The sequence below is a fragment of the Parus major genome, chromosome 11, assembly GCF_001522545.3.
Source record: "Parus major isolate Abel chromosome 11, Parus_major1.1, whole genome shotgun sequence".
Taxonomy (NCBI): Eukaryota; Metazoa; Chordata; class Aves; order Passeriformes; family Paridae; genus Parus; species Parus major.
In genome coordinates, this window is record NC_031780.1 from 3,265,677 (window position 1) to 3,278,706 (window position 13,030).

Here is a 13,030-nt window from a genome sequence, read left to right on the forward strand (position 1 = left end):
CCGGGGGCTATCGGGGCCGGGTCGGTGTCACAGTCCGGGGCCATCGGGGGCTATCGGGGCCGGGCCGGTAAGCGAGGGGCGGGCGGGGGGCTCGGCCCAGCCTCAGCCTCAGTCTCGTCACCAGGCTGGGCGGGAGCTGCTTCGGAGGGATGTGCAGGGCACAGCAGAGCTGGGCACACCGAGAACGAGCCTTTGGAGGACCCCCTTTATCCAGCGGTTCGCTGCTTAGATTAACAACGTTTCCGCGGTCTGACTTCTAGGTGACAGTGGTTTTCATTCACCCCTCGGTGTTTGCCCCACGATCGGCATCTGCCTCTGGTAAACAAGGCTTTAGGCCTGAAGGTGAAGCAGACATAACCCGGCCTCTTATCTACGGTAAACAAAGTTAAGGACAGAAATACTGCATTGGGCTCTGCAGTGTGTCCTTCGGCAGCGGCTGAAGGGCTGCACGGGGGGCTCGTCTACAAAAGAAAGCTGTCAGGAAGGACATGGAATTTGCAGGGAAAAACCCTACAAAATGATGTTTTTATTCCATATCTGATCTTTTTCATGTTGTCAACCCAGATTTGTGTTTTCCCCAGACAGACGGGAAGGCTGTTGGCAGTGGTGGCTGTCATGGTGTAATTTGGGGTTTCAGGTGATGTTAGGTCTGTGCTGTGCTTCTCCAGGGAGACATGGTCCAGACAACACTAAAAATCAACTCTGAGTAATGCAGGTGACTCCTGAGACATTGAGACAAATAGTTGTACCCCTAAAAGTGTAAAACAAACAAGGAAACCCCAAACCAACCTCCACTGCCAACTTTAATTCTGTGGGTACCAACTCCCAATGATTGATTTATTGATTTTGTATGAATCTGTGTTTTTAATGGGTCTTGAGCTGTGTTCCTAAATGTTTTTGTTCCTTTGTTTCAAATTATTTTTGTAGTGTGTCCATAAAAAAACCCAACACTCTCATGTGATTTTCAGAGACTTTGCAGTGATGGTGTTTTAGTGCCACATCATATTGGCAAACTTAAGTCCATTAATGCACCAGAAAGATGCAGCATAATCTGTCATAACTAATCCATTATCAGGCTTTTCCCTCATGTTAGGGATGTATTCCAGCTGTCAAACTCACGGTCACTTTGTGTAAACTCATTTAACTGTTAGATCATATTGGTTTTTCCATCTGATAGAGACTTGACTGAGGTTTGCATTGGTGGCCAGGGTGGTTTTAGCCAAGAGCTGTCAGACTGTCAGTTTTTAAAGCACAGTTACTATTCACAGTTGTTCTCCAGGTTCATTAAGCCTTGGTGAATACAGAGACTAAAGAGTAGTTTTAATAATTTACTGTAAGGCTGCTGATTTTCTCTTCCTGGAAAGCTTGCACTGGTATGTTAGTCTGTTTGATGTGTCTTTCATGGCCCTTGTGATACCTTTCTGTGTTTAATGTTTCTTTTGATGTTTTTTTCTCTGTTTCAGGTTGAAAAGATGGGGAATGCCGAAAGCAATGCCTATCAGAATCACCTTTCCAGATTTCTTCCTGAGGAGCAGTCTGAAATTGATGGACTGTTCGATACCTTATCAGGATCGAGTAGCTCAGCTGGAACAAGAAATCCCAAAGCTGCAAAGAAAACTGTAACTCTGGCCGCACTACAGGCAAGACAATTTGTTATTCATGATATATCTGGGATGTAGTGCATTGAATGGAATTCCAGAAATAAACTATAAAGATGTAGTATTTCTTAAGGATTTCTCATCTTAATTTAATTTTTCATATTTTGGAGGAGGATGGATATTTAACTTTTTCTTGCAGTTTAACCAGAGTAGTGACTTTCAGGTTTACATTTATCTTTTAAATTGCACTTTTGGGTCCAACTGCAGCTTTCCCGATTCCGAAGTAAGTTGGGGTGAATGGAAATATTTTCATAGCAACCTGAAAAATGAGAAGAATATTTTTACCCCTGGAGTCTGTAGTGTGGGATCATTTACAGATTATCTTGAGAAGCTGTCACAAAGTCAGTTTTTATTTGGTTATGCCTGTCTCCCTTGACATATCACTGTCTCTAATCTCTTCACTTGTACTAAAAGGAGAGAATTCAATTTGACTTGATTAAGCTGTGGCTCACTGTTTTAGCTAATTAACATGCATTATGCTTCTGATTAAGTTTGAATTCATTTTCTAATCAAGAAAAGAGAAAAATGAGTCATTAGGATTCTTAATAACTTCAGCTAGTCAGGAACTAAGTGGCCAAATGAATGTAGTGGTAAAGTGCAGTTTTATATATATTACACAGATAATGGAGTCAAATTAAAACTCATTGAAAGCAGCAGGTTATTTTAAGGTGTTTAGCAATGCCTGTGCATACAGACCCAGCTTCAGCCTGGCTGTTTGTGAGCTGTCACCAATTTTTGGAACACCGAGTTTGGAAATGATGTTCCTGCTGCCTGGATTTTCATCACGAATTCATCCAATGTCCTTGGTGCCTATTAATTGTTTGGGACCTGGCAGAAATTCCAACTTTGCCCTAGATCAGTGTGATCCTTGCCTTTTCCCTTCCTGCCTTTTTGTTTTCCAGCTTAAATGAAAATGTTTTGGAGGACTTCTGTAGGTGCAGGGAGAATGGCAGTGGCATTTCTACCTTGTAGGTGACAATGCTCTTTCCTGGACTGAGATTTGATCCAACACCAATCTGGTACCACTGGTGAGGTCCCCAGGCATTACCACCTGTGCTCTGCTGAGGTTACACATCTGGGCCAGGACTGGCTGCACTTCATAGCTTGGGAAGCAGGTGGAGCAGGGACCTCTTGGTAATTTCATGAAGCCTTTTTAAACAAGGGTTCTAAGCTGTCAGAGGTGTGAGTTAGATGGTTATTAAGGATTCCTTTTTTGCACACCTCCTTTTTTCGCACCCCAGGTCCGCTCTTTGGAATAGCTAGAAGCAAAATGAAGCAGCACAATGAAGTGGTGGGATTAGGCAGGGAGTGGGTAGGTAATTCAGCAGTGTGAAGTAAAAAACCCTTGAGTATAATGTTTTAGTTGTGTTCCCTGCTGCCTCTCCCACTTCAGGCTGATGGAGGATTTTTAGAAAGCCTCTCAAAGGCAGCTGTACCCCCTGTGAGCATCCCTCCCTCGCTGTGGAGCACTCTGATGTGAAAAGCTGTGGCTGCTGTTCTGCTGCTGCTGGAATCAATGGGAGTTGTAGCACTGACGTCAGTGTGAGCAGCGCAGAGCTCAGGATATTGGGTCTCTCGTGCCCAGCAACAGCCATTAGCAGCAAATAGGAGCAGCCCAGGTGGCTTCCCAAGAGTGGTATTGAGCCAGCAATCAGTAATAGCAGCTCCCCTGAGTGGAGCTGGAGTTGGGCTTTTAGGCAGGTGGGACTTCACTGATTTCAGCACAGTCCCCACTGAGCTACACCCCATGTGGAAGAGTCAAGGCAGGTCTTGAGCACATCTCTGCACAGTGAGGACACTGGGTAATCACCTCCTCCTGTATGCATGCATGTAAGATGATTTATTTTTAAACTGTGTAATTATCTTGAACACTCTGAAAGTTGAATCCAGAGTCAGATCTTTCCCACAGAGCTGTGATGAATGATGATATATTCCAGCTAGATTTCAATTCAAAGGGCCAAGCATGCAGTCCAGATGAATAAGTGCTGATTTTGACTCGCTTAACACCAGGGATGCTTTTTAAAAATCAGGTGATCTGTGCTTCAATTAGTTGCTATGCAGGGGGAAATTTTCCATCATTGTTTCTACATATGCTAGTAGAGTTAAACACTGCCTTGAGGACAAAGCTGAGATATGGATAACACTCCACTTTGTTTTTAAGTGATCTCCACTGTCGAAAGCAGAAATAAAACACAATTTTGAATGTTTTACTGGCAGAGCTATAAACCTTTGCACCAGGGTTATCACCTAGAAACCCTTTGCTAATATCCTATTAAGACTTTACAGTGTTGGTTTTCTGAAGTCTGTGGCGCTTCTAGAAAAACAGTATCAACCTAAATCACTAAAAAAGTCACCGTAAAAGTAGAGATTTTTAGTTCTTCTCTTGGCAAAGCAGTTCTTTGACAAAAGTTTATTGCTGGTAGCACAGACTGTATGTCAGCACAGATTAACTGGAACACATGAGTTGTTCCTAGTTTGTAAAATGTGCTTTTTGCTGTTTCTCTCACTGCAGGCACACACCCGGGAGCCCCTGCCAGAGCCAATGGCTGCTCGCTTGTACAATGGAATGAAAAGCATTGACCTGCCTGGCAAATCATCGGGGCTCAGTCAGCAGATTGCTAAGGAGCAGTTTGTAATTTTTATGTCAAACCTCTTAAAAGGGAATGCAGATGAGAAGATTAGCATCATAATGAGAATGATCTCCAAGACAGGAGGGCCTCTGAAGGGCAAACAAATCCAAGAGGTAAAGGAGCAGTTAAATTTGTGTTGGGGGGACAGTAAGAGAGCAGGGCTATAGTTAAAGGGAGCCCCACAAGGGCTGTGGTGTGGCTGGTGCTTCTGGAACTGAGTAAAATGCTTTCTAGAGCTTCAGTTGCAGGATCAGCTATGTAGCTTTTGAGATATCACAGAACAGTAATTCACTAGCAGCTCCTACACTGCAAAACTTGACCCTCCCTTCCCTCTTTCATTCCCTGTTTTATGGAGGTGCTTTGTGAAGTAACGTGTATGAAATGTCTTGAAAAAAGATACTTTTCAAGCCCTATGACACTGAAATAGCATTTCTGTAGTTCCTGACTTGTCATGGCAAGAGATGTTTCTGCCTTTGGGATTACAGCATCACTACTGCTTGACTTTATCTTCAGATGATCCTTCAAAGCTCTTAGAAATTTCACTTAAGGAATACCAAAACAGTGATGTTTTAATCTTTTAAGTTCACAGAGGATCTGATCACTTCTGTAGTCCATGTACTGAGCTACAGGAAGGAGCTGAAAGGTTGGAGTTTGGAGAATACGAGGGATTCTTCAAGTGGAGTCAAAGCTTTGGCTTCTGAGCTGCTCTCAGAATTGAAGCTTCCAGGTAAGCAGCCCTGATTCAGCATATCCCAGAGCTTGTGCAATCACTGATCTCATGAGAATATTTCTCTTTTTAAGTCACATCTTTGAATTTAAAGGGTGAGACCAAAATTTCAAACATAGTGCTTAGAAAATGATATTGGAATTTTATTTATTTAACCTTGCCATCTTTCTGCCCTAAATTGAGGTGAGATTTGCTCTGAAGTCACAGTTTGCTGTGGAACATGTCTGTTTTGAAAATACCTGACTTGCAAATGATAGGAATGGGCATCTAAATAATATTTATTTAAATAAAATTTATCATGTACTTTCAACTACGTCCTTTTATAAAGCATACCTACCTTTGCACTGTTGTAATAACAGATTTTGCTGTCTTGTAAAGAACCTTTCATGAGGTGTAGTTTGGAATCTGTGTTTCTAAATCATGACAACCCAACCAAAGAATTCCACAGGTAATGATTTCTCAGTTCTGTGGTTGCATTTGTTTAATGTAGTTGACAGTTTACTGTTGCTGGCTCCTTTCACTTGTGGTTTTCTGTCCATTACCATCATGAGTATTATGTTTACAGTTAAAAATTGCCTGATTATTTTCCAGACAGGGAGACTTACTCTTGTCCTTGTCTTATTCTTTAGATGGGACAAAACCCGTGGGTTCTCAGCTGCTGGAGACAAATTTTGACCAAAGTGTCATTGAGGACTGGGTGTACCGAGTTCCCCAGATCTCAGTTTTCCTCAGTGTTGTCATCAGGCAAGGCCTCCAAGTCCTGCATTCCCTCCCAGACCAAACCAATGACATCCTCAACCTGGTTCCTCACTGCAAAGGCATCAAAGGAAGAGGAGTTGTCAGTCTCTTTGACATCCCAGCCATCATCTACATCAATTCCCACCTGCCTGCAGAGATGCAGCACAAGTGGCAGCTTTTATTTTCCTCCAGGCTCCATGGGGAGAGCTTCTCACAGTTGTGTGCCCATATAGTGAACAAAGGTCCTTGTGTGGTAATCATAAGGGACTTGGATGGTTTCCTCTTTGGTGGGTTTGCATCTCACTCCTGGGAGGTGAAACCACAGTTCCAAGGTAAAACTCACTTTTCTTTCTTTGCTATCTCTGGTAAATTCCCTGGTTTTGTACAAACACAAGAATCCTGTCCCCTTAATGGATAATGTCCCTTTAATGACACAAAGCATTTCTTACACTTCCAAACAAATTTGTCTGTGGCAAAAATAACACTGATTTTCAAAGAGTATAAAACACTTGCAAAGTTATTCTTAGCATGGCAGTCAGGCATGTTGATGATTAATATTATATAGTTTGTTTTTTGATAAGGCTTTTAAAATTGCAGGACTTACCACAGAACAAGTTTTCAGAGAAATCTATCAAGCCCTGTAGTTGCTTAGGTTGAAAATTAAATGAAAATGTATGAAGTAGAGCACAGATGATGAATTAGTGTCTAAATAATTTGTCCACAGGATGGCAGTCCTCCATCAGGAACACCTGAGCCTTCTCTTGCCATTTGTGCACTTTGTTCCCCATCTAAAATCCAGCAGACAGAGGATTCTTTGGACAAGCTAAACTTCTTGTTCCCTTAAAACTCTGGGGGAGAAGAGAGGGTTTTTGAAGAATTCTTTGGAAAGAATGTTTGTGATGGATTTGTGAAGAAAAAAACATGGGCTATGGGTATTCGGGGTTGCTGGGAATCCTCACTCTGGCTACATTAGAAACTCAATTCATGTCCTAAATGAGTATTTGAAATTTACCACTTCAGACAGTTAGTGTAATATCATTTTACACTGATTGCACATCCCTTTCCTTTTATTTTTTCCTGATAGAGAAACATATAAAGCATACAGGGCAAGCACACCACAGGTGACTCTGAATCCTGAACAGGGCATGGTGAAAATTGCTCCAAATCATTGACTCTGAACTGATTTATGTATTGATGTAGTCAGAGCTAGGGATGCCTGCATTCACACCAGTTTGCACAGATCTGTCAGTTGGCCACTTTTAGGTGATATAATGCAGTCTGGGGTAGGTGACATAGTGACATAATGTCCTAGTGGTGCCTCTGACTGTGCCCTTGGATCTCAGGCTGGAATTGCATTGATTTTTGTGACTGCACAAAGTTCTCTGAGAACAGAAAATAAATCTAAATCTTGATGGGATTCATCTGCCTTTCTGAGATAGCAGCTGCTGTCGTTGAATTATTCAGCTTAAATTATTCTTTCTAATTTATTTGTAGGCAAGTTACTGCTTGACCTCTTGTCTGACCTGAGGTGTTTCTCTGTTTGCAGGTGACAACAGATGCTTTCTGTTTTCTGTTTTCCCCACTCTGGCTGTATACACATACACAGGGTACAATGACCACTACATGTATTTAAACCATGGCCAACAGACTATGCCAAATGGACTTGTAAGTATTCAGAAATGATGATTTGGAAATTGGATTTGTGGCTGGCATTTGGAAGTGTTTTGTGGGTTTTTTCCTTTCTGAGAGCAGATTTATCTCACTTGTTATTCTCTGAGGAAATTTGCATGCCTGAAGCAGCACAAAACAGCGATCTGTGTAAATGAGGATTCTTCCACTGGCTGCTCTCCCTTCCACACCAACTGCTTTTGGAATTTTGGAGGAGAAAGCCCAGCAGAATGGGAGTTGCAAGTAGCTGCTGCTGCTGCTGTGTGATGACAGTGGCAGGAGCTCCTCCTACCCAAGTTCACAAATGAGCTCTCCAGGTGCAGAGGAGTTTCTGCAGAGCTACAACACACCACCTGTCTTGGAAATGCTTTACAGTTTTGGAGCATTATATGCCCATAACTTTGTAAATTGCAGCAGGCTGGAATTAATTTGCTCTAGAGAAAGTGAACATCAAGTTACATTATTGGTTGCTGTAGGTACTTTCCTAAATGGAAAGGAGGCAGCAAACCTGAGCACTGCCACTCTGTTTGAAATGGAACTGGAATAAATAAAAGCCAGGAGCTTAATTTCTGGCACAAGTCACAGATACCTGTATTCTGTGAAGCACAGAGGCAGGGCAGAACCACTCAGGTAAGTTTTTAGTTGTGTTCAGGAATAATACATGTGGGTACAGAGGGCCAGCTTCACTCAGAATCCCCTTTTTTCACCTACCCACAGAAGTGTGGCATAAATAATGACCACAGCAGCTTATTCTCATGTTTCCTAGCTTTCCCAGTCTGTTTTCCCTGTGCAGGATGTGTTTAATGTGCTGGTTTTCTCCACAGGGGATGGGTGGACAGCATGGCTACTTTGGGCTATGGATAGACAGTGACTATGGGAAAGGCCACAGCAAAGCCAAACCTCGATGCACCACCTACAACAGCCCCCAGCTGTCAGCCAAAGAGGATTTTACACTGGATGCCATGGAAGTCTGGGCGGTGGGAGATGCCCCTGAGAGTGCAGGGGTAGGTGAAATTGTGAATTGAACCTGTGAAATTGTGTCCTGATTGCAGCAGAAGATGAGAATGCAAAGCTCAGGGTTGCAGTTTTCTGTTTAAACACTATCTCTCCACTGCAGTGAGTAACATTTTCCTTTGGTTCCGTGTGCTTTGTATCACCAAATAGCAAAACTATAGTGGAATTATTGAGGGTGCCAACACGAAAAAATATTAGGAGCCATGAGGTGATAGAGTCAGAATAGCAGTTCTTTGAATTTCAGAAGGCCTTTTCGATACTGAGGAATGCTTTCTGGGAGGAACCTCCTTGGAGGGGCTCAGTAAAACTCAGAGTTTCTAAAAGCACTGAAAATTCTCAAAACTAATCTGTAGTTCAGGAAGACACCCTAAAGCTTTTTTTATCAGTAACTTTAAATTTACTATTATTTTGTCATAAATTTATGTGAATAGGTTTATGCCTATTTCTTTCTGCATCTGGTTTATTTTTGGGAATGAGTAGGAGCCTTCTCTCCAGCCTCCATTATCCCTGCAATTTATTCTCTTACTAAACTGTCTGCTCTATACAGTTTGTTGGGGTTTTAAAATTTATTTCTTTTTAATTTTTACTTCTTTTCATATTAAATTAATGTACCCTGACTTCACTGGACACATAGGTCTAAGTACAAACAGAGCAAACTGTTTAGAGAAAATGTCAAATTGTAACTGGATCTCTTCTTTAAAAACTTCACATCAGCACTTCAGATTGGGGTGGAGTTAACCAGGATGTCCTGGATGGCTTGGAACCTGAATAAACTTGAAATAGCTCACTGTCATCTTAGGAAAAGTTTATGGCTGTTTTATGTACATGCAGCAGTAAAAATAATTAGATTTTTTTGTGACTTTTGACATTGGAAATAGGTCTTCTCCATTGTGCCAGGCTTGCAGACCACATCACTTAGAGACTTTTGAGTGTGTCCCTTCCCTGTAGCCCGATACTGAGGTTTTAAATTGACTGTACTTTATTTTGTTTTGAAGAGAAAAGGTAAGAAGAGTATCCTGGATGTGGATCCTCAGGCTCAGGCCTTGTTAGAAATGGCTGGAAAAAGCCGTCAGAGCGAAGGTCTGCGGGAGCCCATGGAGGAGGATGAAGGTGATGATGATGAGAACTAAAGGAGCCACAGTAACATGAAAAACCTTTACTTTTATTTGCTTCAAGTGGTGATGATGTTCCTTGGAGAAGATATTTTTTCCTATTTTTTCCCCCTTGAATTTACCTAATTGTCTAGGACAAAGCTTAAGCCTTGTACTTGTGTAATATTTAGGTCTAAAGCACTGTTCTGCCTGAAGGGTTTTGTTTGGGGAGGACAAAAAAATTAACTGGGGTCATAATCATTAGGCATGGCTGAGCTCCAGCTGAATATGAATCTGCTTTCATTCCCCATAGATCATGCCTGCACTCTGAATTAAAAGCAGCAGAAGTTATTGACAGTATGGCTTTCTGTCCTGGAGAATTGATATGTACATAGTCATATATTTATAAAGTCTGTTCAAGGCACTGATTAAAGCTGATACCTCAACTGCACATATTTATTTGCATGCAATGAAATTAGTCAGCAATGCTTACAAATGTAATGATGTCTTACACTGGTGAGCACAGAATAGTCCACGTGATGCCATATGAAGAGTGCTGTTAATTTACATTGCTTCAGTTAAAGCATTAAATTCCAAACTTTCTAAATCAGGTTTTCAGCAGGTGATTCCATCTGAGCTGTAGGATGTCCAGAACAGTTACACAACAACAAGTTTTATAGTATTACATTATCCCTAGAGCATCTCACTTCATCACTTTCTGTAGAAATTTGTCTGCTGCTTTTTAAACTTAGGCCAGAATCACTGGAGCCATATTTCTCCTAAAAATGGGCCCTACCTCCAGAAGCAGAATTCTCTAGAGAGGGTACATCCTTTGGTAGCCTCATGAGACTGGAGTAAAAGATCAGGCTGTAAAAATGGCTGAGTGAGAAGCAGCCACATTTAATTGAGAATAGGATCTGCAGACACCTTGGGAAAAAAAAAAATAAAGAACCCTCTTTCTTATGACTGTAAAATGTTTAAAGAAGATTGCTGTACACTTTATTTCCACATAATGAACCATTACTCTGTGATGGAAAAGAATCCCCACAATGTGAAATGCAGCTGGGGTTTGTGCTCTGTTTTGTGGCTGTTCACCAGTCAGCACCAGTTTTGTCAGGTCTCTTATACTCAGGACTTTTTCTACTTGAATTATTGTTCCCATCTCTCAGTAATTATTAGTCTGACCTTGCTAATTCTATGTGTAATTAACTTGTCAAAAATAACCCCGATTTCTACTCAGCAGCAAGTGTTTGGTTATCAATGTCTCTGATTGTCAGTCTTTCTCCTCCTGAGGAAAAGGACTGTGTCCAATCCCTTTTGCCCTGTCATGAGTTTGTCTTCTTTATACCTTAGAGAAAAACAAAAGAATTCTGTAATTTCTGCTCATGTGGCCTTCCTTGAAATTCTTTCCCTTGGTGTTCTCTTCTATGAGATTTTTCCCCCCCCACTTGTTGTTTTTCATAAGGAGCCAGATTTGAATTTTCTGAACAATCTGCACTTGTGCCTTAACAGAGATCTCATTTTTAAAAATTATATTAAACAACATGAATTTAGCCTTGAAAGGAGAGCATGAAGAAATCATTCCAGCCAGGCATCCTAGGACTCAGCAGTGTGTTTTGTAGAGTACCTGAACAAATGCTGGGGGCGTTTATATGCTCTTTGTTCCAGTACTGAGAGTGCTGTGAAAGGCCTGGGAGAATGTCCTTTTATGCTGTGTTTGCTTAGAGAAACCAGATCATCTCCCAGGTTTGTTACACACAGGAAAAAATAAGCAACAGAACAATTCAATTGCACTGATACCTTTGTATAGTTCTCTATATATATTAATAATATTAAATTTCACAGTGTAAGGAGTAGTAAGTACATGATGTCTTACATGATGTAAGTTGGTGATACCAGCTTTTGTTTGAACATTCTCAAACTCCCACCAGGAGTCTCAAAGGTCTTTTTCACTCAGCAGTGACTAAGCCTATTAAACACTCCCATGTGGATGGCATACAGGATGAGACAGTTGAATTTCTGCACTTAAAATAAACAGCTAGACTTTATTTTCCTTCCACTACAAGGCAGAAGGTTGTTTTTGAGAATTGAAACCCTCTGCAAGGGTATAAAAAAAATTGAATTGTACAAAGCTACTCTCCACCAAAAATATTTCAATATGGCCAGGTTTTCTTTGAATTTTAATAAGTATAGCTGTTTCTTTCTAGACTATGAATTCAAAATATAATCCTGTTTAAACTTCATCTTGTGACTATCAGCATAGCATTGTGACCTCTGAAAGTGTAGTTTTTTGACAAGTTTGTGTCTGAGACTCTTCACTTTGAAGGTGTTAAGTTGGGGCAAGAAGAGAACTGACACTGGCACTTTAGCAAATGTCTCAGTGAAGCATTATTTACTAGGATGCTAATGATCCAACCAGCAGATGGGATTATTCCAAATTGTTCTTTAAATGTAAAAGATGGGCTTGGGAGAGACTCAGTTTTTCTTTTAACCTGAACCTAACGATTAAGAAATCTGGGCTTCAGGCTCATGCACCTAAAAATGTCCAGAAAGCTTTTGTGAGCAGTGGGCTTAGCTATGATCTGAACATCTCTGTCCCTTTTGTGCAGTTGTGATCCAACTGCAAAGCTCCACATCCCTGCTCTGTTCCTGGCTCATCTTTATTCTCAGGCTCTTGTGGAAGTGAATCCTTCCCCATTAAACCCATCCACTGCTGAGTGTTGGGTCTGACCAGCCTTCCCTTTTTCTCCTGTCGGTCACACAGGTACAAAAACTGACAGCTGAGGGTTCGCTTCAGCTCCCTGCTCTGTTTGTCAGCTCCCCACTGCTTCCTTGAAAGCCTTGCTGAGTCAGGCTGTGTATCTGGGAATCCACAAACACTATAAACTGAAGGAAAAGAAATGCTTCAAGGCAGGTCTTATCCACTCTTCTAACTAAACATTAAAGGATGTGTCTAAATCACGAGTCTCACTCAGATACTTGTCAGCAACGTTTTAAAATGTAGATTTTATTAACAAAAATGATTTTGATTTAAATAAATAAAATCTCAGTTTATGCACAATAGATTTTTCTGTACAGGTGTGAAACTCTTCTTTTGCCTGGGACTAGCACAGCCTCCTGGAACACAGATCAGTGTTACACAAATATAGCTGCTCTTGGTTTAAACCAGGAGCCTCTCTGGAGGTTTCTGCAGGCAGCTCACGTGGAGTGGGTAGAAGAGTCTCTGGTGCAAGGGCTGTGGGTGCAGATGCACTTGAGTACCTTCAGGAAAGAAGTGTGGGTCACAAAGCACGGATTGGGATTATCCAGCATCACAGCTGTGTTCCAAGTGTATTTTAGAGCAGTCTCAGTCAGTTGTGACATCCCTTTGTGTGCTTTGGGTGGCAGCAGCGCTTTTCACAGAGTTTGACGAGCTCGGACACGACGAACACTGAGGAAGCCAGGCCGGTGAGGAACAGCAGGTCTGGGACAGGAGAGAGTGGAGGTGAGCTCAGCTGGGCAGGA

The 13,030-nt window shown here is 41.6% G+C and overlaps 2 protein-coding genes across 5 annotated transcripts in view; one reads left to right on the forward strand and one right to left on the reverse strand.

Annotated features, from left to right (window-relative positions):
- On the forward strand, nucleotides 1–12,589 carry MEAK7 (MTOR associated protein, eak-7 homolog). 4 transcript variants are annotated; one of them, XM_015640276.3, is made up of 9 exons: nucleotides 28–67; nucleotides 261–375; nucleotides 1,464–1,640; nucleotides 4,171–4,401; nucleotides 4,871–5,015; nucleotides 5,645–6,085; nucleotides 7,300–7,418; nucleotides 8,246–8,425; nucleotides 9,431–12,589. In XM_015640276.3, the coding sequence occupies exons 3-9, from the start codon at nucleotides 1,473–1,475 to the stop codon at nucleotides 9,563–9,565; spliced, it is 1,419 nt and encodes a 472-aa protein (XP_015495762.1). In that variant the 5' UTR covers nucleotides 28–67; nucleotides 261–375; nucleotides 1,464–1,472; the 3' UTR covers nucleotides 9,566–12,589. The 4 variants fall into 4 exon arrangements, with proteins under 4 accessions (XP_015495764.1, XP_015495763.1, XP_015495762.1 ...); XM_015640278.3 differs by lacking the exons at nucleotides 28–67; nucleotides 261–375 and adding an exon at nucleotides 1–20; XM_015640277.1 differs by lacking the exon at nucleotides 261–375 and having other exon boundaries at nucleotides 20–67.
- ATP2C2 (ATPase secretory pathway Ca2+ transporting 2) overlaps nucleotides 12,514–13,030 on the reverse strand; it is a 25,202-nt gene continuing 24,685 nt past the window's right edge. Inside the window, exon 27 of the mRNA XM_015640274.3 lies at nucleotides 12,514–12,989. Coding sequence (XP_015495760.1) covers nucleotides 12,877–12,989 — 113 coding nt within the window. The 3' untranslated portion in view covers nucleotides 12,514–12,876. The remainder of the gene's footprint in view (nucleotides 12,990–13,030) is intronic.